We start from the raw sequence: 25,555 nt of genomic DNA on the forward strand, positions 1-25,555 counted from the left end.
AAATGTTCTGCAAAAGGGTGTAAATATGTTTAATTCTGCTGAAAAGTTGGGGATGTCATCATGGGACTCTATTGGCATCGACTTGCTTTGAAACCAGCTTCAAGTGCCATTTGATTTGTTGCATTTGTTTTTGCTATTTCTGCACTGGCTTCATTTTAAGGCTCAACTCCATTTTTCAACAGTTTCCAAGTGTGGCACATTCACTAAAGACACCATCTGGTGTTACTATGACCATGATGGTGTTACGGCTGTGGCCATAAGAACACTGTGTGGGCTGTTTGTTCTGTGTCTCTTTACTGTGCTTAAGACTCTCTACAGGTACCTCCCCTAATGAAGAGTAGTGAGCTGATTGGACCATGGAACAGGTGACCACATTCAAAAAGCCGCTCTGACAGCTCCAGAGAGAGAGAGAGAGTGTGGAACGAGCGAGTAGCCTGACAGCCGTCGCAGTCCTGACCCTGGTTTTCCCAGCCTGCGTTTATCTTGTGTATTTGTGGGAGTGTGAATTGTAAGCTTAGGCACTCGTGGGCTGAAGCGGAAGGGGTGAGCTGCCTTTTCTTTTGGAATCGTTTTCTCCTGTTTTCTTGGTCAGGGAGCGAGGGATAGCTCTGTCATTTGTTTGTTCTTTTTTCTTTCTTAGGGTTTAGTTAGTCTTTTCTGGTGGGACTTAGTTGGTTTTGTTTATTATTTTGGCCTGGGCTCACCCCGGAGCTATGCTTCTTGTCCTTAAATAAAATCACTTTTTTTACTTACAACTGGTTTGGATGTTTGGCTTGGGAACCAGGGCGGGGATTTGGTCTCTCTCTCCTCCAACCTTATGTGCGTCCCTACCCGCCTAGACTAGGGGCGTAACATAAATGGGGGCTCGTCCCTTTTCGTTCGTGTGATTACAACGTCGTGCGCGAGTTTTGCGGCTCTGGAGTGCGCGGATGCGGTTGGGTGTCTGCGGTGTTGTGTTTTCCTTTTTCGCTTTGCTCGTGATGTCGTTTGACATGGATGATTTTGCGCAACGTCCCTCCATTGAAAGGTTGGAGCGGTGCACAAAAGCAGATTTGTTGGTAGTGGCTAACTTATTCAGGGTGGATGTTCCGTTGGAAGCTAAGAAGGCGGAAATTAAACACTGTTTGGTGGAGAGACTGGTGGACAGGGGAGTGTTTGGGGGGCAGAAAACCTCGCCGAGTGGGTCTGGGAGTTTGGAGACGGCAGTGGGGGCGGAAGCTGCTGGGGCCGTCCCGAAGCCTTCCAAGGGGCGGATGCCGTCGGGGGCGGAAGCTCCTGTCGCCATTCAGTCTCCTGTATTTGACCCGGCTGGCCAGGTTGGGGCGGGTTTGGTGACGGAGGATCTCAGGCTTGCCCTTCGCTTGAAGGAGGTGGAGTTGGCGGCTAAGGCTAAGGAAGTCGAGCTCATGCATCTCCGCATTCGAGCTATGGAGCTTGATCGTTCTCGAGCGAGTGACGCTGCTCCCGTTCCTGTAAGTACACTCCCCGACACTCCCACCATAGACCAGTTTAACGCTAGCAAACAGGTTGTTTTGGTACCTCCTTTTAGGGAAGGAGAGGTTGACTCATATTTCACTGCTTTTGAGCGCATCGCAACCACTTTAAAATGGCCAAAGGACGTCTGGAGTCTGTGGCTGCAATGCAAATTAATGGGAAGAGCGCAGGAGGTCTGTGCGAGTCTTTCTATTGCGGACAGCTTGGATTATGAGGTTGTCAAATCCACTATTTTGCGGGCTTATGAACTTGTCCCAGAGGCGTATCGACAGAAGTTTCGTGCCTGTCGCAAGTTTGATAGTCGAACGTTTGTGGAATTTGCACGTGAGAAAACTGTCTTATTTGACAAGTGGGTGGCTGCCAGTCACGCGGAGGACTTTACTCAGCTAAAGGAGTTGATCCTGCTGGAAGAGTTCAAGACATGTCTCCCTGAAAACATTGTCGTGTATCTTAATGAGCAGAAGGTGGGGTTACTGTCTAAAGCCGCGGTCCTTGCCGACGAGTTTGTGTTAACTCATCGTGCTGCACTTTCGACAGAGCGCCGTGAGTACACTTCCTCACCTCGTCCTGTCAGAAGTTATAGGGTTTCCCCTAAGCGCCAGACACGTTCTGCTGCTATTCCTATGTCAGATCGCAAATGTTTTTATTGTCATGAAATCGGGCACCTCGTTGCTGCTTGCCCATCACTACAGCGCAGGGAGCAGGCCAACACTGTGAGGAAGCCGAAAAGTGTGGGTTTCGTTCGTTCTATGTCAGCTTCCACTTCACCTAGCAATGGAGTGGGAAGTGAAGGCTTTGATGAGAGCTACCGCCCTTTTGTGTCGGAGGGGTTTGTTTCGTTGAATGAAAAAGAGGAGGATCGGGTGCCGATCATGATTCTGCGTGACACTGGGGCCGCGCAGACTCTTATTTTGAAGGGTATTCTACCTTTTTCTGATGACTCTTTTTGTGGTTCGGATGCTCTTGTCTGGGGTGTAAAAATGGATGTACTACGTGTGCCATTGCACAATGTGTTTCTTCAATCGCCGCTCGTTTCGGGTTCGGTACCGGTTGGCGTGCGCGACCAGTTGCCAGTGCCCGGAGTTGCGATGATTCTGGGGAATGATTTGGCTAACGGAAAAGTGTTTTCTACCCCGAGAGTGGTTGAGATACCGGTGCCTGATATTTCATTACCTAACCCTGTCGCTGAGGAGCATTCCTCCTCTGTTTTTCCTGCTTGCGCGGTAACTCGTGCGCATAGGCGCAAGTACGGTGACGTGGATTTATCTGACTCTTTTCTCTGTGCTGGTGGTGGTCCGGAGTCTGAATCTGAAACCCGTGTTCCACTGACGGGCGACTCTGAGGCGATGCTGCCTATTAGCCCATCAGTGACACCTCAACTGTCTTTGGAAATCAACAAAAAGGAGTTGGTTTCGGCACAGCAGAGTGACCCAACTCTTGTGAGTTGTTTTTCCGCGGCCAACTCTAGCGACCAGTACCCTCGTGTTTATAGTGTCGAGGATGACGTGTTGATGCGTACTTGGTATCCGCCTACAGCTGGTGATTTGGGTTGGAATATGTTTAAACAGGTTCTGGTGCCTCAACAGTACCGACCCAAAGTTCTTGGTCTTGCCCATGACAGTTTTTCTGGACATTTAGGTATTAGGAAAACCTATCACCGTATTCTGCGTCATTTCTTTTGGCCAGGATTGAAGAATGACGTCGCTCAGTATTGTCGTTCTTGTCACACCTGTCAGATTAGTGGTAAGCCTAACCAAGTCATTCCACCCGCTCCATTACACCCTATTCCAGCTTTAGGGGAACCTTTTGAACACATCCTCATCGACTGCGTTGGTCCGCTCCCTAAAACAAAATCGGGTCACCAGTACCTCTTGACTCTGATGTGTGTTGCTACCCGTTTTCCCGAGGCAATTCCGTTGCGCACCCTTAAGGTTAAACCAGTTGTTAAGGCATTGGTGAACTTTTTCTCTATCTTTGGTTTACCAAAAGCTGTTCAAACTGACCAAGGCTCTAATTTCATGTCTAGGATTTTTGCTCAGGTTTTGCAGTCACTTGGCATTAAACATCGGAAATCTAGTGCCTATCATCCGGAGTCGCAAGGTGCGCTCGAGCGGTTTCATCAGACATTGAAATCGATGATGCGGAAATTTTGCCTTGAGTCTCAAAAGGAGTGGGATGAGGGGTTGCCGCTGCTTCTTTTAGCAGTGAGAGAAAGTGTGCAGGAGTCGTTAGGATTTAGCCCTGCTGAGCTGGTGTTCGGTCACACAGTGCGTGGCCCCTTGCGATTGCTTAAGGAGAACTTCCTGTCCGACACTGTTGCCCCTAAGGAAAATGTGTTAGACTATGTGAGCTCTTTCAGAGAGCGTTTGCATAAAGCGTGCGCAATTGCACGGGATGCTCTCAGTGCAACACAAGGTAGGATGAAGAGGAAGTTTGATGTGAAGGCTGTGCAGCGAAAATTTGAGGTTGGTGATAAAGTTTTAACACTTTTACCGGTCCCTGGATCTTCCCTCCAGGCCAAGTTCAGTGGTCCGTATACAGTGCAGGCGAAATTGAGTGACACAGATTATGTCATCGACACCCCAGAGCGGAGGAAAAAGTGCCGTGTGTGTCATATTAATATGATGAAGCCCTACTTTGCTGGTGGTGTGTCAACAGTTGCGACTGTGGGGGTGCCGGTTTCCGAAACTCGGTATGACCCAGTAGGTGACGATTTGGTTTTCGGTTGTGCTGTGGGCTGCGCACGACTTAGGAATTCTGAAATCCTACGTGATTTAAGGTCACATTTAACTGGGGTAGACGATGATGTCCGAAATGACGTGTGTCGGTTGATTGAAAATCATCCTAATCTTTTCTCGGACACTCCATCCTGTACCACCGTGTTGGAGCATGATATCGATGTGGGGGACCATCCTCCAATCAAACAGCATGCCTACCGGGTGAATCCCACTAAGCGTGCTCTTTTCCAGACAGAAGTCTCTTATCTGTTGGAGAATTGTCTTGCTGTCCCTAGCTCTAGTGCGTGGAGTTCCCCATGTCTCCTAGTGCCTAAAGCGGATAAGACCCCACGGTTTTGTACAGATTTTCGGAAGGTGAACAGTGTGACCAAGCCTGACTCCTATCCTCTGCCCAGAATGGAGGATTGTGTTGATAGGGTCGGTTCTGCGACCTTCGTTACCAAGCTGGACTTGTTAAAGGGCTATTGGCAAGTTCCCCTAACATCACGTGCGGCTGAAATCTCTGCTTTTGTTACTCCTGACCATTTTCTCCAGTACACTGTCATGCCTTTCGGGTTGCGCAACGCTCCCGCCACATTTCAACGGCTCATGAATATCGTGCTGGGCGGCGTCTGCAAGTGTGAAGTGTATTTGGATGACATTGTCGTCTATTCAGACACCTGGTCAGAGCATATGGAGACACTCACTGATGTGTTCCATCGCTTGGAAAGGGCATCCCTCACCCTCAACCTCGCCAAGTGTGATTTTGGTAAAGCCATGGTAACGTACTTAGGAAAGCAGGTGGGTCAGGGGCAAGTGCGCCCTATCTCGGCCAAAATCCAGGCCATACTGGATTTTCCTGCCCCTCAGACTAGGCGTGAGCTTCGCCGTTTCCTCGGCATGGTGGGCTACTACCGGAGTTTCTGTCAAAACTTCGCGGACGTGGTCGCACCTCTCACTAGCCTCACTAGTGTGTTGAGACCTTTTGTGTGGACCTCTGCGTGTCAGAGTGCGTTCCGGGCTGTTAAGACTCTCCTGTGCAGTGCGCCAGTGCTGGCCGCCCCTGATTTTGCACGCCCTTTTAAGTTGGAAGTGGACGCCAGTGCAAACGGGGCAGGTGCCGTATTGCTGCAGGAAGACCATCATGGTGTGGATCACCCAATCGGCTATTTCTCAAAGAAATTCAATGTCCATCAGCGAGGGTACAGCACGATTGAGAAAGAGGCCCTCTCTCTGCTGTTTGCATTGCAGCATTTCGAGGTGTATGTCGGTGGCAGTCCCTCGCCTGTGATTGTTTATACCGACCACAATCCCTTGGTATTCCTAATGCGGATGCGGAACTCGAACCAAAGGCTGATGAGGTGGTCCCTCCTGGTGCAGGACTTCAATTTGGAAATCCGTCATAAAAAGGGCACAGAGAATGTGTTAGCGGATGCCCTATCCCGTGTTTTCCCTTAAACATGACTGTCCAAAACATCTACAAAGGAGATGTCTTTGATTTTGGGAAGGGGGGTGTTACGGCTGTGGCCATAAGAACACTGTGTGGGCTGTTTGTTCTGTGTCTCTTTACTGTGCTTAAGACTCTCTACAGGTACCTCCCCTAATGAAGAGTAGTGAGCTGATTGGACCATGGAACAGGTGACCACATTCAAAAAGCCGCTCTGACAGCTCCAGAGAGAGAGAGAGAGTGTGGAACGAGCGAGTAGCCTGACAGCCGTCGCAGTCCTGACCCTGGTTTTCCCAGCCTGCGTTTATCTTGTGTATTTGTGGGAGTGTGAATTGTAAGCTTAGGCACTCGTGGGCTGAAGCGGAAGGGGTGAGCTGCCTTTTCTTTTGGAATCGTTTTCTCCTGTTTTCTTGGTCAGGGAGCGAGGGATAGCTCTGTCATTTGTTTGTTCTTTTTTCTTTCTTAGGGTTTAGTTAGTCTTTTCTGGTGGGACTTAGTTGGTTTTGTTTATTATTTTGGCCTGGGCTCACCCCGGAGCTATGCTTCTTGTCCTTAAATAAAATCACTTTTTTTACTTACAACTGGTTTGGATGTTTGGCTTGGGAACCAGGGCGGGGATTTGGTCTCTCTCTCCTCCAACCTTATGTGCGTCCCTACCCGCCTAGACTAGGGGCGTAACAGATGGACGTATCATTTGGTGAGTTGGGAGAGCTGCAGATGAGAGATTTTAGCACAGGTTGGTGTTATGGACAGGGTGACAACCCTACTGGATTTTAAAATCCTCCAGAGTGATACATGAGGCCTGAGGTTGTAAAGCTTGGCGTTGTAACTGACTACATTTGGGATGTTTTCAAGGTTAAATGTTAAACACTAGTCTCGCCTTAAGGGGGAACACATGGTAGCGTGGTAACACTAAACTAGAACGGTCATAAAGGAAACTATAACCCATTAGCATTCAGCACAAAAGCACTGCTGTGCCTAAGTGCATCATTAAAGATGTTAGTGTGAGTGTGGAGTCTGACAGACTGAAAGCTTGATTTGACTGTGAACGGTCGCTTTTGAGCCTATAAGTTGAGGCACGCCTGTGAAGAGGAGGTTGTTTCTGTATGACTGCTGGCAGCCTTCTGATGGCGAACTCTGTACGATCTACGCCCAACCCTAAACGATCACTGTAAGCTGATGTAGTTCTTCAAAGCACTTTGTGTAATTGCCACAGGAGTCTGTTCTAAATCATGGCTTTGAAATGATGAGACCTCTTCACTTTCCTCCTCCAATCAACCAGAAAATGGGGACAGAAAATCTACCATGTTTATCTGGGATGATGTGTGAGGCACAGAGCAGGTAGCATGCAAACACTAATTACAGGTTCACTTCTAAGGCAGGAGAGGAGCTTTGTGAGCTGTTTGCCCATTGCTATGAGGTGGTTACTGTTTTCCCTCGCTGCCTTTCTTTTTAACTCTCTCCTATGCAAAGCACTTTGGCATTTTGTTTACAAGTGCTTTAAGCAGTAATCTAGAATATTATGTGATAGAAAACTTCAACTAATTGTGCCACTTGGGCTTGACTCTCAGATGTTGCTGTCAGGGGAATTGTGTACCAGAGTCTTGAAGGAGGGGAGGCTGAGGTGAGGGTAGGAGGAGGTGCAGAGGATGGAAAACACTACATAAAGGCAAAGAGAACTAATGTCAGCTGTTAGCTAAAAGCTGGCGGCTATGCGATGGATGGTTGGCTAGAAAAATGATAACAGTCAAGGTTGTATGCTTTATAGAGTTCACGTGGTTGTGAGCTGTGGTCAGGGATTATATAACTATGCAGCAAGTCTTTTTTAAAATGCAAAATTGATTCTTACAAATCATTAGAAAGCTTCTCCGTGATGCATCAGGTTGTTTACTCGTTACTTTTGTTTCCAAGCAGTTTCTTGTGGGTGGTGATGATCTATTCATCCCAAAGGCTTGTTGGGGTTTTATGAGTCATCGTGATGGCTTTATATGATTTGACTTTAGGCAGCAGAGTCAAAAGTGAAATATTAAAAAAAAAGAATAATTTCTTCCCTTATATATTTGAGTGAAGAATAAAGCTGCCATTATTTCATACTAAAAGCTTGCTACCAGACTGCCTTTGGACAAAAATCATCAATTCAACAGCCCATCGCTCTGTACTTTTCTTGTGATTTGTCCAAGACTGGTTTTATTAATGCTGAAGATCGGTCCTAACAGCTGGCTCTATAATGTGTCTTGTTATAATGACTGGAACTGGATCAGTGGTTAGCACGGCTTCCTCACAGCAACAGGATCCTGGATATTTTTTATTTCTCTGGTTACTCCGTTTTGTCCTGGCATTGAGAGTCATGGTGGGTTAGCTCCGAAACCAAGGTTAACCCTGCCTATTTTGGCCAAGGACACTAATTCAATTTGAATTTTGCTTGTAAATAAAGGTTTGAAATATTCTATCCAGTACAACATTTTGCCTGACTGATTTGTTTTTAGGAGACAGTGTGAAAAAAGTACAACGTAATATTAAAAAAGGAATGTATCCATTTTTTAGGATACTTAAAAAGGTACTTTTTGCACATTGAATCTTACCTTTTTTACTAAAAGTCAATAAAAAATGAACAAAATAACAAAAATAAAACAAAAACTGATAATTAACAGCAGATCTGTTGCACATACAGTAGCACACAGTTCTGAAGATCATCACTGTAGTTTAGTTTTATATGGATGAAGAAATGAGGATATCAGAGCTGTGAATTAAATTAGAGGAAGAGGTGAATGTGACGTCTTGTTTCATGCGGATTCTTTTTCATGTATCATCATAAAGAGTCTGGCTGGTTGAAGCCTGTGTGTGTGTGGCCCATTCAGACATCATGCATCATCTTGGGCTTTCCAAACAAACCTGACCTGACTTGACGTGCGGCTAAAGGGACCACCGGCTGTGGCTTAGCCTCCATCACTTGCTAAGTGACATCAGGCAGGGACACTTCTCAAACTGCTGCCTCAGCCACTGGAGAGCACTTCAATCATGAGTTGAGTCCAGCCGAGTGGAAACAACATCCAGCATTCGCTTCGACGCTGTCATTTAAGATTATTTTACTGGTGATTTTGATTTTGACTAACTGACAATCCAGATATTAAAAAATAAAAATCTGCAGAAAAATTGACTTTTTCATATACACCCTTTAATCATTTTAGCACATAAAATGTTTAAACAACAGTGTGCAAACACTGGGGGGGGGGGGGGGGTTTGGTGAAGGGTGTGCAAAAAGCAAGCAAGTGGTTGTTACTGTTACATGTCTGTGGTACTCAAATATGATTTAACTGTTATAATTTGACATATTTTTCTACCTTTTTAAAAAGAGAGGATACAGGAAACTCACTTTCTATACATTATGCAGTGCATGCATGTGTGACCTGCTTAGTATGTATGATGGGCCTCTAAGTTTGTGTCTTTAATTAGTTGTTGTGGCTTTGATCATTTTAATAATTATGTGAAGACAATAGTGAGAAGAGCCTTCATTGGCTTCCAGTGCGTTTTAGAATTAAATTCAAAATGTTACTTTTGACTTGGCCAGACACCGGACTATTTGTCTGACCTATTGCAGCTTTATACGCCCTAGAGCCCTTCGATCAAGCAAACATCTGCTCCTTACATAAGCCTAGGATGGTTCATAGAGGAGATCGGGCATTTGCGGTTGTGGCACTGAAAATGTGGAATGATCTACCTCTCCACATTAGAAAGGCCCCAACTGTTACTCTTTTTAAATCGCATCTGAAAACATATTTTTTTACTCTGGCTTTCGAAACTGTAGGAGAGTTACCAATTCTTTTATCCTAATTTTCTTTTAATTTTCTTACCTGTCGTTGTCGTCAATGTCATTACTTTGTACAGCACTTTGGTCAGCTCCCTATTGTTATTAAACGTGCTTTATAAATAAATAAATGAAATGAGAGGTTTTATATTGTTTTGTTATTGTTTGTTATTTTTGATTCATTTTGAAAGTTGAAGCCTGTGGCCTCATGGAAACATGCTGTCATCATTGCACTGTGAGAAGTAAACCCAAAATGGTAATGACATTTGTGTTCATGTTCTTTTCACTCAATGCTGGGCCTGAAGACAAGATTATTGACATTTGAAGGCTGTAAAATGTAAACCCCCCCAGTCTGAATGTTTTTAGACCATGAATGGTCATCATCAGCTGTTATCAGCCTCGTGCATGTTGCCAGTCGGCGGCCTCCTCCACCTACCAGCACACTCAATAGGCCGTTATCACCTCATTCGCCGGTGGTCGATCAGACTCGCTGAGCATAACTGATGGAGCGTTGCCTGTTTGAAGCAGCAATAAAACTCAATGTAAAGTAGCAGGAGAAATATGAGCTGCTAACATCCAAACTGAGAATAAGTTATTGATCTATTATTTCCATTAATTTGATTTCAGCCTCACTGCAGCATCTTAAATGAGCAGAAATGTCAGATACAGGAAACGTGTGCTAACAATCACTGATTCCTTCCTGACCCTTTACACTTTGGTTTAAGATAAATCTTTAAATCGTACTCTGTTGGTGTCGACTCAGCAAACAATTTGGGGCTATAATTACATCCCCCCCACACTTAAGTGGGAAAATTATATCTGTTGTATGAGAGCTTATCAAACCAGACACTGCATTAGAAAATAAAACAGGAGTAAAGCATGCTACAGCTTATCAAAACATAGACACACACGCAGCAGCAGCACCCACAGAAGCAATCAAGCACAGGGCAACAAAACTCATACTGGCACTTGGTGCATAGACTCCAGCTTTACCACTTAAAAAGCAACAGAGAAGTGAAAAGCTCAGCAATGGCTGCAGTAATTTGCTGCAGTCTTTGGTTCAAAGAACACCACCAACAGCTCAATGCCATGCTGTGTGACATAGCATTTTTTTGGAAATGCATTCACACACTGTTTGTGCTGAGGATTAGCTGCTTATGAGGTGTAAAAAGTTCACGAGGAAGTTTGACTGACCCGATTATGAATGGGACACGAAATTTGTGGTTAATCCCCATACAGTGTTAAATATAGAAGTGGAGGAGCACTATGAGTGTTGCAGAGGCTAATTGGAAAAGATAAAGAGTCGCATGAATAATTGCAGTGAATTTGAGGTTACTTGTGTAGATGGTAACATCATTAGGCTCTGTTTGTACAAACGTAGTGATGCATTAGGTGGGTTTTATACCCCATAGAGCAGCTGGAAATGAAATAATTTTCGCTTCTTTGTTAGATACAACAGTCATAAGGCTCAAGTTAGGAGTTAGTAGACAGGAGAGGTCAGTTATAGGACACTCAAAGCTTTGCTCGTGTTTCAGTGTGACCAACACAGGAGGACTTTCTGCTTTAATCCAGGGGGTGGGTTTGGGATTGGGGGTGGGTGGGGTGTTTCTGAAATGCATCTGCCCACCTTTGTAGTCACTGTGAGGAGGGGCTTCCCTTCTGATGACGCCTTACTTGGTATCTCCTTCAGGACCATGGCAACAGTCTTATCTGCAGCCCTAGAGTCTTTCCCCTACAACAGTGAGATCAACAACGACTTGTGTCAGGACAGTTGGACAACTCAGTGCGACCCCATCCAGGGCATCTTACAGAGCATACTTTACCTTATGATGATGGACAAATACTACAGGCTGTCTGATAATCAACACATCAACTAAAGACATTTCCACAAGACCATGGCAATGAAACGAAGGTCACTGCACGATGTAGAGGGTTGACTGTGGACAGAGATGAGTATGGTTGTCCACAGCAGCACTTCTGCACACTGTGATGATTATAAAGAGCTCATTATACAGAGTGTAAGGCTTTGACTCCACTATGGGTACAACTGCAAGTGCTAATATAAAAAGTTTGGTCTAAAAAATTAAACTGTGTGATGCAATGATTTGTTTCTACACTATTTTCAATATTTCCTCTTCTCCTGCATATATTTAACTTGTTAAGGTGAAAACTACGAAAACTGAAGCCAGCGTGTTAAAATCTGGATACCCACGATAGTAAAATTATTATATAGTAAAAAAGACCAATTGAAAGGATGAAAAAAAGGAAAACAATCATCAATCAACAATCAAGGAAATCATCATTCATCATTTGGATGAGCACGGGGTGGCTGTAGCTCAGGAAGGTTGGTGGTTCAGTCCCTGGCTCCTACTAGTCTGCGTGCCAAATATCCTCGGACATTAACACCAAGTTGCTCTCTGATGCATCCATCGGTGTGTGAATGGTAATTAGAAAGCACTTGTTTGTGTGAATGTTGTACAGAGCGCTTTGGGAGAGCAGAAAAGCGCTATACAAGAATCAGTCCATTTACCACTAACTAGAGTTGGGTGTCCCGAGACCACTTTTACGTGGTCTTGGTCTTGTCTTGGTCTCGCTGTCTCGGTCTTGCTTTCTTAGATCGACATAGTTCTCGGGAGATTTGGAGTCAACCGCCGGCAGAGCTGGGGGGGGGGCTTACTGAGCTTAAGCATCAGAAGCATTGGGTCTTTTGGAGTGTAATTTGTTTCATCCTTAGATGTCTGACTGACAACTGTTGAGTGAATCAACAAACGGCAAAATGAAAAGCCGAACAACAACAATGCTGTTTCTTTAGAGAGTCTCAGCTTACATGTGTGTTTATTTCATATTTTCAGTTGTTTCCCTCCACGGCTAAATAAATCAGTAATGTACTGATGAACACAACAATGGACATGAGGAGCTTCTTTCAAAGAAAAAACTGGTAGATGTTATTTTATATATTATGCTTTGTATGTTGTTCAGTATATTTCTATGCAAAACAAGAGGAATTTCAATACACAGCAGTATATTCACAGTTTAAACCAGATAGTTACACTTTATGGAGAAAACATAAAAACATTATTTTACTGTTAAACATCAATTTACAGTAAACTTGTTTTGTTTTGGATAAATAAATATTGAAATATCTTTTGAATTAGTTAAATGTCAGAATAAAGAGAGAGAGAGCTTCTATTTTTATCACTTTCATCAAATGTAGGAGTACATATACTCTAAGTTTATTGTTAATTAATAAGAAACTCCAGACGATTCTATTCTGAGCTGAAGAAGCTTCTGATTGGTTCGTAGAGTCCATGTGAGTAAACTGGTGGCACAGCTGTGGATGCATATAAGGCAAAACACAGAGCCTGTTTCTGTGACATGGGAACATCAAGAGATGTCAACAAAACACCAGGAGAAGAAAATTTGTAAATATCTGGTTTCCACTGTATATTTGATGATGTTGGTGTTTGGTTTGATTGTCAGCACAGAGAGAGAGAGAGAGAGAGAGAGAGAGAGGAACAGAGAGAGAGAGGAACAGAGAGAGAGAGAGAGAGAGGAGCAGAGAGAGAGAGAGAGGAACAGAGAGAGAGAGAGGAACAGAGAGAGAGAGAGAGAGAGAGAGAGAGGAACAGAGAGAGAGAAAGGAACAGAGAGAGAGAGAGGAACAGAGAGAGACAAAGGAACAGAGAGAGAGAGAGAGAGAGAGGAACAGAGAGAGAGAGAGGAACAGAGAGAGAGAGAGAGAGAGAGAGAGAGGAACAGAGAGAGAGAGAGAGAGAGAGAGGAACAGAGAGAGAGAGAGAGAGAGGAACAGAGAGAGAGAGAGAGAGAGAGAGAGAGAGAGGAACAGAGAGAGAGAGAGGAACAGAGAGAGAGAAAGGAACAGAGAGAGAGAGAGAGAGGAACAGAGAGAGAGAGAGACAAAGGAACAGAGAGAGAGAGAGAGAGGAACAGAGAGAGAGAAAGGAACAGAGAGAGAGAGAGAGAGAGAGGAACAGAGAGAGAGAGAGAGAGAGAGAGAGAGACAAAGGAACAGAGAGAGAGAGAGAGAGGAACAGAGAGAGAGAAAGGAACAGAGAGAGAGAGAGAGAGAGAGGAACAGAGAGAGAGAGAGAGAGAGGAACAGAGAGAGACAAAGGAACAGAGAGAGAGAGAGAGAGAGAGGAACAGAGAGAGAGAGAGGAACAGAGAGAGACAAAGGAACAGAGAGAGAGAGAGAGAGAAAGGAACAGAGAGAGAGGAACACAGAGAGAGAGAGGAACAGAGAGAGAGGAACAGAGAGAGAGAGAGGAACAGAGAGAGAGGAACACAGAGAGAGAGAGGAACAGAGAGAGAGGAACACAGAGAGAGAGAGGAACAGAGAGAGAGGAACAGAGAGAGAGAGAGGAACAGAGAGAGAGGAACACAGAGAGAGAGAGGAACAGAGAGAGAGGAACACAGAGAGAGAGAGGAACAGAGAGAGAGAGAGGAACAGAGAGAGAGAGAGAGGAACAGAGAGAGAGAGAGAGAGGAACAGAGAGAGAGAGAGGAACAGAGAGAGAGAGAGGAACAGAGAGAGAGAGAGAGAGAGAGGAACAGAGAGAGAGAGAGGAACAGAGAGAGACAAAGGAACAGAGAGAGAGAGAGAGAGAAAGGAACAGAGAGAGAGGAACACAGAGAGAGAGAGGAACAGAGAGAGAGAGAGGAACAGAGAGAGAGGAACAGAGAGAGAGAGAGGAACAGAGAGAGAGGAACACAGAGAGAGAGAGGAACAGAGAGAGAGGAACACAGAGAGAGAGAGGAACAGAGAGAGAGAGAGGAACAGAGAGAGAGGAACAGAGAGAGAGAGAGAGAGAGGAACAGAGAGAGAGAGAGGAACAGAGAGAGAGAGAGGAACAGAGAGAGAGGAACACAGAGAGAGAGAGGAACAGAGAGAGAGAGAGGAACAGAGAGAGAGGAACAGAGAGAGAGAGAGAGAGAGGAACAGAGAGAGAGAGAGAGAGAGAGAGGAACAGAGAGAGAGAGGAACAGAGAGAGACAAAGGAACAGAGAGAGAGAGAGAGAGAGAGAGAGAGAGAGAGAGAGAGAACAGAGAGAGAGAGGAACAGAGAGAGAGAGAGGAACAGAGAGAGAGAGAGAGAGAGGAACAGAGAGAGAGAGAGAGAGAGAGAGGAACAGAGAGAGAGAGAGAGAGAGAGGAACAGAGAGAGAGAGAGAGAGAGAGAGAGAGAGAGGAACAGAGAGAGAGAGAGGAACAGAGAGAGAGAAAGGAACAGAGAGAGAGAGAGAGAGGAACAGAGAGAGAGAGAGACAAAGGAACAGAGAGAGAGAAAGGAACAGAGAGAGAGAGAGAGAGAGAGGAACAGAGAGAGAGAGAGAGAGAGGAACAGAGAGAGACAAAGGAACAGAGAGAGAGAGAGGAACAGAGAGAGAGAGAGAGAGAGAGAGAGGAGCAGAATGAGAGAGGGAGGGAACAAGAGCAGGTGAGACACACCTGTTAGTCACATGGTTGTTTGCCAAAACTCATCAGAACATGTATCCAGTGCCTAGTGTAACTTTTTAGATTCCGTTTGTTATTTTTCAAATTCTATATTTATTAAGTTTTGCAGCTTGTTTGCACAACAAGGATAAATAATTATATAAACGTTTCTGAATCTAAATAGTGGACTTTGGTAGAATTAAAAATAAGTGTAGTGCAGGTCTATGATGATTTTAGTGCTACTATCATCTAGTGCTGATTCTGGTTCTGTTTTGGTTAAATCCTCAGTAGTCCTGATTTTGAACTGTTGTATCCTGTTTTAATTCCGGATCAGTTCTGGGTCTGGTTGAATTGGGGTTTAGTCCCTGTGTCTTGATGCAGCCCCGACTTTGTTCTGCCTCGCTGCTTAATTAAAAAACTAGTTTAAGGTGTCCTGCAGATGTGATATATTGAAATGTGCAATTCACTTGTATTTTTATTTTTATTCCTATTTATTCTATTTATCCCCTTCGTATATTTTATTTATATTGTCTCTGTATTTATATATATGTGTGTGTGTATAACTCTGTAACTTCTGTCGGTGCTGTGCTTTTTTGGAAATCGAATTTCCCAGAGGAACCCACCCGAGGGATTAATAAAGTTCTATCTTATCTTATCTTATCTTATCTTATATATATTTTTCCTATATGAGTGATTCTTTTTTGAACAAAACTCAAAACACAGCGTCCATATTGTGGCCAATCACATGCGAGGATATGGGATAATATCATTATGTGAGAGACACGACAGTCAAGTGGAGCTTGCGCCTGTCCTCTCAGTAAGTGAGTGAGACAGTAGACAGTGATGAGGAGGGCTGTGTGAGTGCATCGCAAAAACACATAAAATGCTTACACCCATAAACGAAGCAGCTTCTGGCTGCAGTTTAAAGACTTTTTTGTCTCAGTCTTGGTCTTGGTCTTGTCTTGGTCTTGATACCCTCTGGTCTTGGTGTTATTATAAATAACCGATGATGACAAAACTAAATAACATAATCAAAAGGTCCACAGTTTGATTGCTGATAAGTTAATATGCCTGTGGAGTATTACTTCTCAGCTTCCTACAGAGTTTATTTTAATGCTTCACGTAGCTGTAGCGGTCAAAGTGTGCACTTGTATCCAGGATCTTTAGCTACACTCAAAGTTACCCTCCGAGCTTAAACTGTCCTAATACCACCTACAACCTCTCGCAGGAACACAACTGTTCGAAGCTCGTCCGATAATTGCTAAGGCTATATTACATAACAGTAAAAACAGATTATATAAGAGGTCAAATTGATTTTCCCAGCCTACTGTCGTCCTCTGCACCTTGACTCTATGGCAGCAGCTGTCCTGCAGAAACCAACAGCGACTCGCCCTCATGTCATGTTTTGCCCACTGCCAGAAGACAGATAGTACTGTATGCTATTAATCCCTTTAAGACACACAGATGTCACTGAATCACCACTTCACAGGAGACTACACATTTCATCTCAGGAAATGGCTTTTCTTCCTGCAATTAAATCTGCTGACCAGCAAACGTTCATCACGTTTGAGTTTCTGCATTTTGTCAGGCTGCCTGTTCAGACAGAGGAGAGCACACTAGAAGCCTTTTAGCTAGATCTTATTAGGGCTTTTTCACAATTCCACTTTCCAGTAAAATGAATTAGGCTTTTCTCCCGCTAATTTCCTCAACTGATCATGTTGCAAAATGCATGCGCCTGAGGGAGACGTTCCTTGAAAGCCTAATGCTCTTAATAGAGTCCCAAAAGCCACCTGCTCCCTCTCTCCAGACTTTCTCACTATAACATGTCTTGATAAGACGTTGCCAGCATTTACATGGCCAGAGACGAATCATAAAGGCTTCGATGAAGCCTAAAAAATGTGTTGTTAGTTGTTTAGACCGAATGGCAGGAGATGCAGTTTTGAAATAGCTGAATCTTCTCTCTGTGCAGTGTTTACGTGAGCCAGCAGTAGACGGTCCACCAGGTTTGTGTTCACTTTGTACTGGCTTGCAGACCTTCTGTGCTGTTCAATTTAATTTCTCAACAAGGTGTCAGATTTTCTGTTTTTCTGAATTATTACATGTACGTTACTGTTTTTAGTAATCCATGACTTCAGACAGGGTTCTGATCGCTCCCAAATTAGGAAGCAGTTTCTTCAGCCAATGGCAAAACAAGGCGTCTGTCATAGAAGTTTATTATAGATGACTTGGTTCCCACGGAGCCCTAATCTCAGTGTCATGGAGTCAGTGTGGGATTATATCAGGAGACACCGAGACTGTCTTTAAATATGAAGAATTAAAAATATTTAAACATATCTGAGCTTAATCAGATGTTTATTAAACAACAATATTTCATATGGGGCTATTAAGGATTTATCTTTCGGTCTAAGACTTTGAAATTTCAGTAAATGGCACAACTATTACATGCTTTAATCAGCCCTCTGAAGTGATCACTGCTGTTCAAACCTGTCTCTAACTCCAAGCAATTAGAATATGTCGTTTTTAATTAACTCCGCCATGGCCGGTTCCAAGCCCGGATGAGAAAGGAGGAGAGTTGGGCGTCGGGCTAGCAACCCGTACCTGTAAAAAACCCTACCGCTACAGAAATGACAAACGAAAGCAGAAGTTTTGGACAATGTGGCTGGAATTCTACTTCAAACAGGATGAGGGTGCTGGAAGAAACCAAAAATGGCATCCAGCGCCCGATGGAAGCATTATTCTCTGCCAAAACCATCACAAGAATTGGGACATGGAACGTTCGCACGTTATATCAGAGCGGACGGCTGGCTCAACTTTTGAAGGAGTTTGAGGATTATCAGCTAGACATCCTTGGAATCAGTGAAATGAGGTGGATAGAGAGTGGCCGAATTATCAGCGATGGCAAGACGATCTTGTACTTGTGTCATGAAGATCGACATTAACATGGAGTGGGGTTCGTATTGAGCAAAGAAGCCGTGAGCGCACTCGTTGTTTGGAAACCTGTTAACGACAGCATCATCACAGCTCGTTTTGGATTTGGACACACCAAGAAGACCATTGTGCAAGTCTATGCACCAACGGACAATACGGAAGACGCTTTCAAGGACAATTTCTATGATCAGCTGCAAGACATCTTTAATGACATCCCGAATTACGACCTTAAGATCCTCATCGGAGACTTTAATGCCCAGCTGGGCGGCGACCGATTGGGATTGAAGACAGTGGTTGGATCGCATGCATCTTCAACGCATCTCAGCGATAACGGCGAACGATTAGTATCCTTCTGCGAGCACAATGGGCTGTGCGTTGGAAATACATACTTCCAGCACCGAGAGATCCACAAGAAGACATGGCGGTCACCGGATGGGCGTACATTCAATGAAATTGATTTTATCTGCATCAGCCAAAAATGGAGGTCGGCTTTGCAAGACATAAGGGCATGTCAAAAAGCAGATGTTGGATCTGACCACCACCTAGTCAGAGCGGAAGTCAAATTCAAACTTCGGAAACAAAGACAGCCCGCACCAAATGCACTGTTCGCAATCGAGAAGCTCAAGGACCCGACCGTTGTCAATGGCTTCACTTTAGAGCTGCAAAATCATTTCACCCTCCTTGGAGAAATGGAAGACGTCGAAGACCTCTGGACTGGCCTCAGGGACGCCACTGTGGAGTCCGCCCAAAACACCATCAGAAGACGCAGAGGAAAGAGAAGCAAACAGTGAATCCAAGGAAGAACATGGGAACTGATCGATGAGAGAAAAATTGCGAAGCTCAAAAGAGAGCAGGCCAAAACCGAACAAGCCAGAGAGGAAGGAACCCGATGCTACGCAGAATTAGATCAGCTAGTGAAGAAAAGCTGTCGGAAAGACAAGAAAGAATGGCTAGAATGAAAAGGTGCCGAAACTCAGGAAGCAGCGGATCGGAATGATTCCAAGACCCTATACCGCATCGTAAACAAGCTTACTGGATCGAGGACCAATGCAAATGTCACAGTCGAGGACAAAAATGGGAAGCTCTCGATCGCCCAAGAAGAGCAAAACAAACGATGGGCCGAACACTTCCAAGAGACCCTTAACCAGCCAGAGTCCACCAAGACATACAATTTCAAGGCGGAGGATTCCCAAGATGAACTTGGGGTCAATACTGGCAGAATCACCATCGAGGAAGTGAAGATCGCAATCACGAGCCTTAAGAACAACATAGTGGCTGGCCTAGGCGAAATACCAGCAGAGCTCCTGAAACACGGCGGCCAAGCCATGGTGGAAGAACTGACGACCCTGTTCAACAAGTGCTGGCAAAGTGGCAGTGTCGGAGGACTGGCGGAAGGGCGCCATAGTCAAGCTACCAAAGAAGGGCCACACCTCCGAGTGCACCAACTGGAGAGGCATCACCCTCCTCTCTGTGCCTGGCAAGGCATTCTGTACCGTCCTCCTTCGACGACTGAGGAGTGCCCTCAACCAACGTCTACTAGAAGAGCAAGCTGGGTTCCGGATAGGCCGATCATGCACAGAACAGATTTTCATCTTAAGAAACATCATCGAACAGTGCGTCAAGTACCGACAACAACTCGCCATCAATTTCGTCAACTTCAAGTAGGCCTTCGATAGCATCCACCACGATTCTCTTTGGCAGATGCGGCACTTGTATGGTGTCCCTACCATCTTCATCAACATCTTCAAGGACCTGTACTTGCGATCATGCTGTTGCGTTAAGACCGGAAATGGCCACACCGACTTCGTCGAAATCACCACCGGCATCAGGCAGGGCTGCATCCTGTCACCTCTACTTTTTCTCGTTGCCCTCGACTACGTCATGCGGCAAGCCGGATGTCAAATGCCGCATTGGAAAGGCAGCTGCGGTATTTCGGAGGATGAACAAGATCTGGTCCTCCCCGACCATCTCCCTCAAGATCAAAAACCGCTTGCTTAATTTAATCGTGATCCCAGCCGCCATTTATGCCAGCGAGACTTGGAAGGTGTCGGCCTGCATCAACACCAAACTCGACGTCTTTCAGCAGCGATGTCTTCGCCGGATTCTGAGGATCCTCTACACCGACCACATCACCAACAAGGAGATCCTGCGAAGGAGTGGCACAGTCAAACTTCACAACATCGTTGCACGCAAAAGGTTCCAACTGGCCGGCCATATCCTCCACATGGATGACGCACAGATTCCAAAAACAGTGATGCGCTTGCAACCCCTGGGCGTTAAAAGACCATGAGGACGTCCCCGCAACACCTGGTGAAGGTCATTCCATCAAGACCTAAAGACATTGAATATAACGTTGGATGAAGCTGAAGCCCGGGCACAAGATCGAGCCTGGTGGCGTTCGTTTGCCGCCCAATATGCCACATAAAGCATGGGAGGATCTAAGTCTAAGTAAGTACGTTTTTAATTGTTCATCTAAGTCGTGGCAATAAATGAAAAAAAAAAAACAACTAACTGAAACACACAAAAACATTATTTACAAAAAAGGCAGTTTGTTTCTCCTTCTAAGGTTACATTTCAGAGGTTAGAACTATATCATTTATAACATTTTTGAACATCTGTAACATTCTTACTGACAGGAGTCCGTTGAGTTTGTACTGATACAGTGGGGGAAATAATTATTTCATTAGTTTGCTCATGTAGTAGTGCAAAAACATTACATAAAAGTTATACTTAAATAGATTTTGGTTGATATTTTTCACTACCACAACAATTACAGACTGTTCAATTCTTGGAAGTAAGCAAAATTACAAATTTAGCCGAGGAATAAATAATAATTACCCCCAGTCAAAGGAGCTTGGAAAGAAAAGCGTCTGGACTTCTTTAAGTTGCTTGAAGACGTTTCACCTCTCATCCGAGAAGCTTCTTCAGTTCTAAGGTCAAATGGTGGAGAGTCCCAGATATAAACCTAGTGGGAGTTTCCCCCCACAGAGGGACAAAAGGACCCCTGATGATCCTCTAATCGCCTGAGCCAAGGTGTGAAACTGGGTGTGGGTCCCAATCAGCCAGAGTTTCGGGTGTGTTCATTGTGAAACCTGGCCCCACCTTATCATGTGAATTCCTGAGGTCAGATGGCCCAGGATGTGAGTGGGCGTTAAGGCGTCTGGGAAGGGATCTCAAAACTGGATTATAGATGGCAGAGAGATGGTGTCGTAAACCCCCGCCTCTGTTCAAAGATGGTCGCTCACAGTGGACATAGATGGCTTCTTTCACTCCTCTTTCGAACCATCTGTCCTCTCCTCATCTGTCCTCCAGGTTTCACAATGAACACACCCGAAACTCTGGCTGATTGTGACCCACGCCCAGTTTCACACCTTGGCTCAGGCGATTAGAGGATCATCAGGGGGTCCTTTTGTCCCTCTGTGGGGGGAAACTCCCACTAGGTTTATATCTGGGACTCTCCACCATTTGACCTTAGAACTGAAGAAGCTTCTCGGATGAGAGGTGAAACGTCTTCAAGCAACTTAAAGAAGTCCAGACGCTTTTCTTTCCAAGCTCCTTTGACTACGATGACCTGGATGACTGAGAACCTTCACAGACAATAATTACCCCCACTTTATAGATACAGACAGTTTATGGCCACAATTGTATTTAAGTTGCTTTTTAAATACAAATCATCTCCCACGATCAGGAAAGAGAGAATATAAAAATAACAGTGTGTGATATACTCATATTGGACTTATTGGCTGTTTAGCTGTCTCCATCTACACTCAGATGTAACAATCTGCTAACAATGGCAGGTTTTATTTATTGAGATTTTGCAGTTCAGTGGAAATTATGTTTTTATTTTTGTTTGCCAGCTTTTTATGGCTGGATTATCTGTATTTGAAATGTTCCTGCTGGTATTAATGCCACATGCTGAGTTTAACATTTAAAAACTTTTGTTGAAAATGTGCTTTAACTACTGACAACGTTCTCTGTGGGCAGTTTGAGACTAAATCTTGTGAAACATGATATCCCCCCTAAGCAGTTTAAAATTACACAAGCCTGTGAGCATTAATTATTCCTTATGTAAGTCACTATCTCCTCATTTAAAACCAGATTACACTGTAGTGCGCTGCCAGGTGATGCATCTCATACAACAAAGATAAAGTGGCCTGCAGTAATGAGCAATATTATATTTTGAGTGAGACAATAGTTACTTTTATGTCTTACTTGGCATTCAGTGGACACATTTTACATTACTTTTACACAAAGAAATTCATTTGTTTCACAAAAACTGTTTTAGGAATTAAAGTTTATCACATTAGATTTTTTTCCTTTTTTCAATGTTGTGTATGTTTTACACTGTGAGCTCACAGGAGATGATTAAATGACACCATTATATCTCTGGTAGCTCACTGGGACCAGTTTGACTATATGTGAACACTGTGAGTTTTGTAAAACTTTATATCTGACCATGTATTTTAAAATTTACCACAAGCTTTTATGTTCATTACATAAAAAAATATAGAATTTCAAGTTGCAGTTTCCTCTGCGTCTTCCAATGTTATTGATCAGAAGACACAGAGGAAAGAGAAACGAACAGTGGATCCAAGGAAGAACATGGGAACTGATCGATGAGAGAAAAATTGCGAAGCTCAAAAGAGAGCAGGCCAAAACCGAACAAGCCAGAGAGGAAGGAACCCGATGCTACGCAGAATTAGATCGGCTAGTGAAGAAAAGCTGTCAGAAAGACAAGAAAGAATGGCTAGAATGAAAAGGTGCCGAAACTCAGGAAGCAGCGGATCGGAATGATTCCAAGACCCTATACCGCATCGTAAACAAGCTTACTTGTGATCGTGGCTCAAGAGTTGGGAGTTCGCCTTGTAATCGGAAGGTTGCCGGTTCGAGCCCCGGCTCGGACAGTCTCGGTCGTTGTGTCCTTGGGCAAAACACTTCACCCGTTGCCTACTGGTGGTGGTCAGAGGGCCCGGTGGCGCCAGTGTCCGGCAGCCTCGCCTCTGTCAGTGCGCCCCAGGGTGGCTGTGGCTACAATGTAGCTTGCCATCACCAGTGTGTGAATGTGTGTGTGAATGGGTGGATGACTGGATATGTAAAGCACTTTGGGGTCCTTAGGGACTAGTAAAGCGCTATATAAATACAGGCCATTTACCATTTACTGGATCGAGGACCAATGCAAACGTCACAGTCGAGGAAAAAAATGGGAAGCTCTCGATCGCCCAAGAAGAGCAAAACAAACAATGGGCCGAACACTTCCGAGAGACCCTTAACCAGCCAGTCCACCAAGACGTACAATTTCAAGGTGAAGGATTCCCAAGATGAACTTGGGGTCAATACTTGTATGTTCATTGCATAAAAAAATATAGAATTTCAAGTTGCAGTATTCTTATTGATAAATCCTGTATATTGAGGGTCCTGCAGTATCTTAGCTGTTCCTAGTACTGTGCTCTTCTGGACAAAGATCTCCGATGTTGTTCCTGGGATCTGCTGGAGCCACTCACCTAGCTTGGGAGTCGCTGCACCTAGTGGTCCGATTACCACTGGAACCACTGTTATCTTCACCCTCCACATCTTCTCCAGCTCTTCTCTGAGCCCTTGGTACTTCTCCAGCTTCTCGTGTTCCTTTTTCCTTTTCTACCCGTTAAATGCTGACTGTTAACTGCGACCTATTGCATTAACTTTTTACTATTCCTTCATTCTTGGTGTTCTCTATCATGCGGCACTGGGTCTGCTATAATCTATGTGCTGCAGTCCATTTTATTAGTGGCTTTCTACTGTGAACATTGTCTGCTGTTCTTATTATATTTGATATTAATGCTCTTAACTGTATTATTTTATTGTTTTTCTGTAAAGCACTTTGGTATGCCTAGGCTTTTAATGTGCTCTATAAATAAAGGTTGTTGTTGTTGTTGTCCTGATGTTGCTGTCATTTGGCATCACTACATCTATCACTGTTTCTCAGTTAGCGTGGATGTTGGGTGTCAAAGATCCCATAGGTCCCTCATCCCACTCATGTAACCTCTTCTGCTTGGGTTAATATAGTAGCATTCCAACAGTGACCTATTTTTCCTCTCTTGCCCAACGATGCCCTTCTCTCTGTTGGAGTAGCCCACTTCTCATCAGGGTGCCCTGGTTCCTCATCATCTGACGCAGACCTTTTTAATCCGGGCAAGTCCGAGCGAGTATGGCTTCATATAAATAAAACACCCAGCGCGCCCCTGCGGGCGGTTTATCCTTTAAGCTCGGGTCCTCTACCAGAGGCCTGGGAGCTTGAGGGTCCTGCGCAGTATCTTAGCTGTTCCCAGGACTGCGCTTTTCTGGACAGAGATCTCCGATGTTATTCCCGGGATCTGCTGGAGCCACTCGCCTAGCTTGGGAGTCACCGCACCTAGTGGTCCGATTACCACGGGGACCACCGTCACCTTCACCCTCCACATCCTCTCGAGCTCTTCTCTGAGCCCTTGGTATTTCTCCAGCTTCTCGTGTTCCTTCTTCCTGATATTGCTGTCATTCGGAACCGCTACATCGATCACTACGGCCGTCTTCTTCTGTTTGTCTACCACCACTATGTCCGGTTGGTTAGCCACCACCATTTTGTCCGTCTGTATCTGGAAGCCCCACAGGATCTTAGCTCGGTCATTCTCCACCACCCTTGGGGGCATCTCCCATTTTGATCTCGGGACTTCCAGGTTATAGACCCCAGCCTCTATGGATCTTGTACTCAGAGCTTGTTCTTGTGCTGCCATGATTAGTGCCTCTGTGCTGTCTTTCAGTCCAGCTTTGTCCAGCCACTGGTAGGATTTCTGGATATCAGCCACCTCCTCTATCTGCCGGTGGTACATACCATGCAGGGGCCTGTCCTTCCACGATGGTTCCTCGTCTCCCTCCTCTTTCTTGGGTTTCTGCTGCCTGAGGTATTCACTGAGCACTAGGTCAGTTGGGGCCATCTTCCCAATGTATTCTTGGATGTTCGTTGTCTCATCCTGGACTGTGGTGCTGACACTCACCAGTCCCCGGCCCCCTTCCTTCCGCTTAGCGTACAGCCTCAGGGTGCTGGACTTGGGGTGAAACCCTCCATGCATGGTAAGGAGCTTTCTTGTCTTAATGTCAGTGGCTTCTTTCTCCTCCTTTGGCCAGCCTATTACCCCAGCAGGGTACCTGATCACGGGCAGGGCGTACGTGTTGATGGCCCGGATCTTGTTCTTACCATTCAGCTGACTCCTCAGGACTTGCCTGACCCTCTGCAGGTACTTGGTGGTTGCAGCTTTTCTAGCGGCCTCTTCGTGGTTCCCATTTGCCTGCGGGATCCCCAAGTACTTGTAACTGTCCTCTATGTCTGCAATGTTGCCTTCTGGTAGTTCAATCCCCTCAGTTCTGACTACCTTCCCTCTCTTTGTTACCATCCGACTACACTTCTCCAGTCCGAACAACATTCCAATGTCATTGCTGTATAGCCTGGTAGTGTGGATCAGTGAATCGATGTCTCGTTCACTCTTGGCATACAGCTTGATGTCATCCATGTACAGGAGGTGGCTGACAACTGCTCCGTTCCGTAGTCGGTATCCGTATCCAGTCTTGTTAATGATCTCACTGAGGGGGTTCAGGCCTATGCAGAACAGCAGTGGGGACAGAGCATCTCCTTGGTAGATCCCGCACTTGATGGTGACTTGTGCTATGGGCTTGGAGTTGGCCTCTAGTGTTGTACGCCA

At 45.0% G+C, this 25,555-nt stretch overlaps 1 protein-coding gene across 3 annotated transcripts in view; it reads right to left on the reverse strand.

Moving 5' to 3' along the window:
- The window catches only part of pex5la (peroxisomal biogenesis factor 5-like a), a 114,424-nt gene that overhangs the window by 44,114 nt on the left and 44,755 nt on the right, over positions 1-25,555 (reverse strand). For 2 of the 3 annotated variants that reach the window (XM_080297269.1, XM_026159991.2), the window contains exon 2: positions 11,091-11,195. The exons of the other annotated variant lie outside the window; for it this stretch is intronic. In XM_080297269.1, coding sequence (XP_080153395.1) covers positions 11,091-11,195 — 105 coding nt within the window. The remainder of the gene's footprint in view (positions 1-11,090; positions 11,196-25,555) is intronic. 3 annotated transcript variants of the gene reach the window in all.

This window comes from Astatotilapia calliptera, chromosome 23, assembly GCF_964374335.1.
Source record: "Astatotilapia calliptera chromosome 23, fAstCal68.1, whole genome shotgun sequence".
Classification (NCBI taxonomy): domain Eukaryota; kingdom Metazoa; phylum Chordata; class Actinopteri; order Cichliformes; family Cichlidae; genus Astatotilapia; species Astatotilapia calliptera.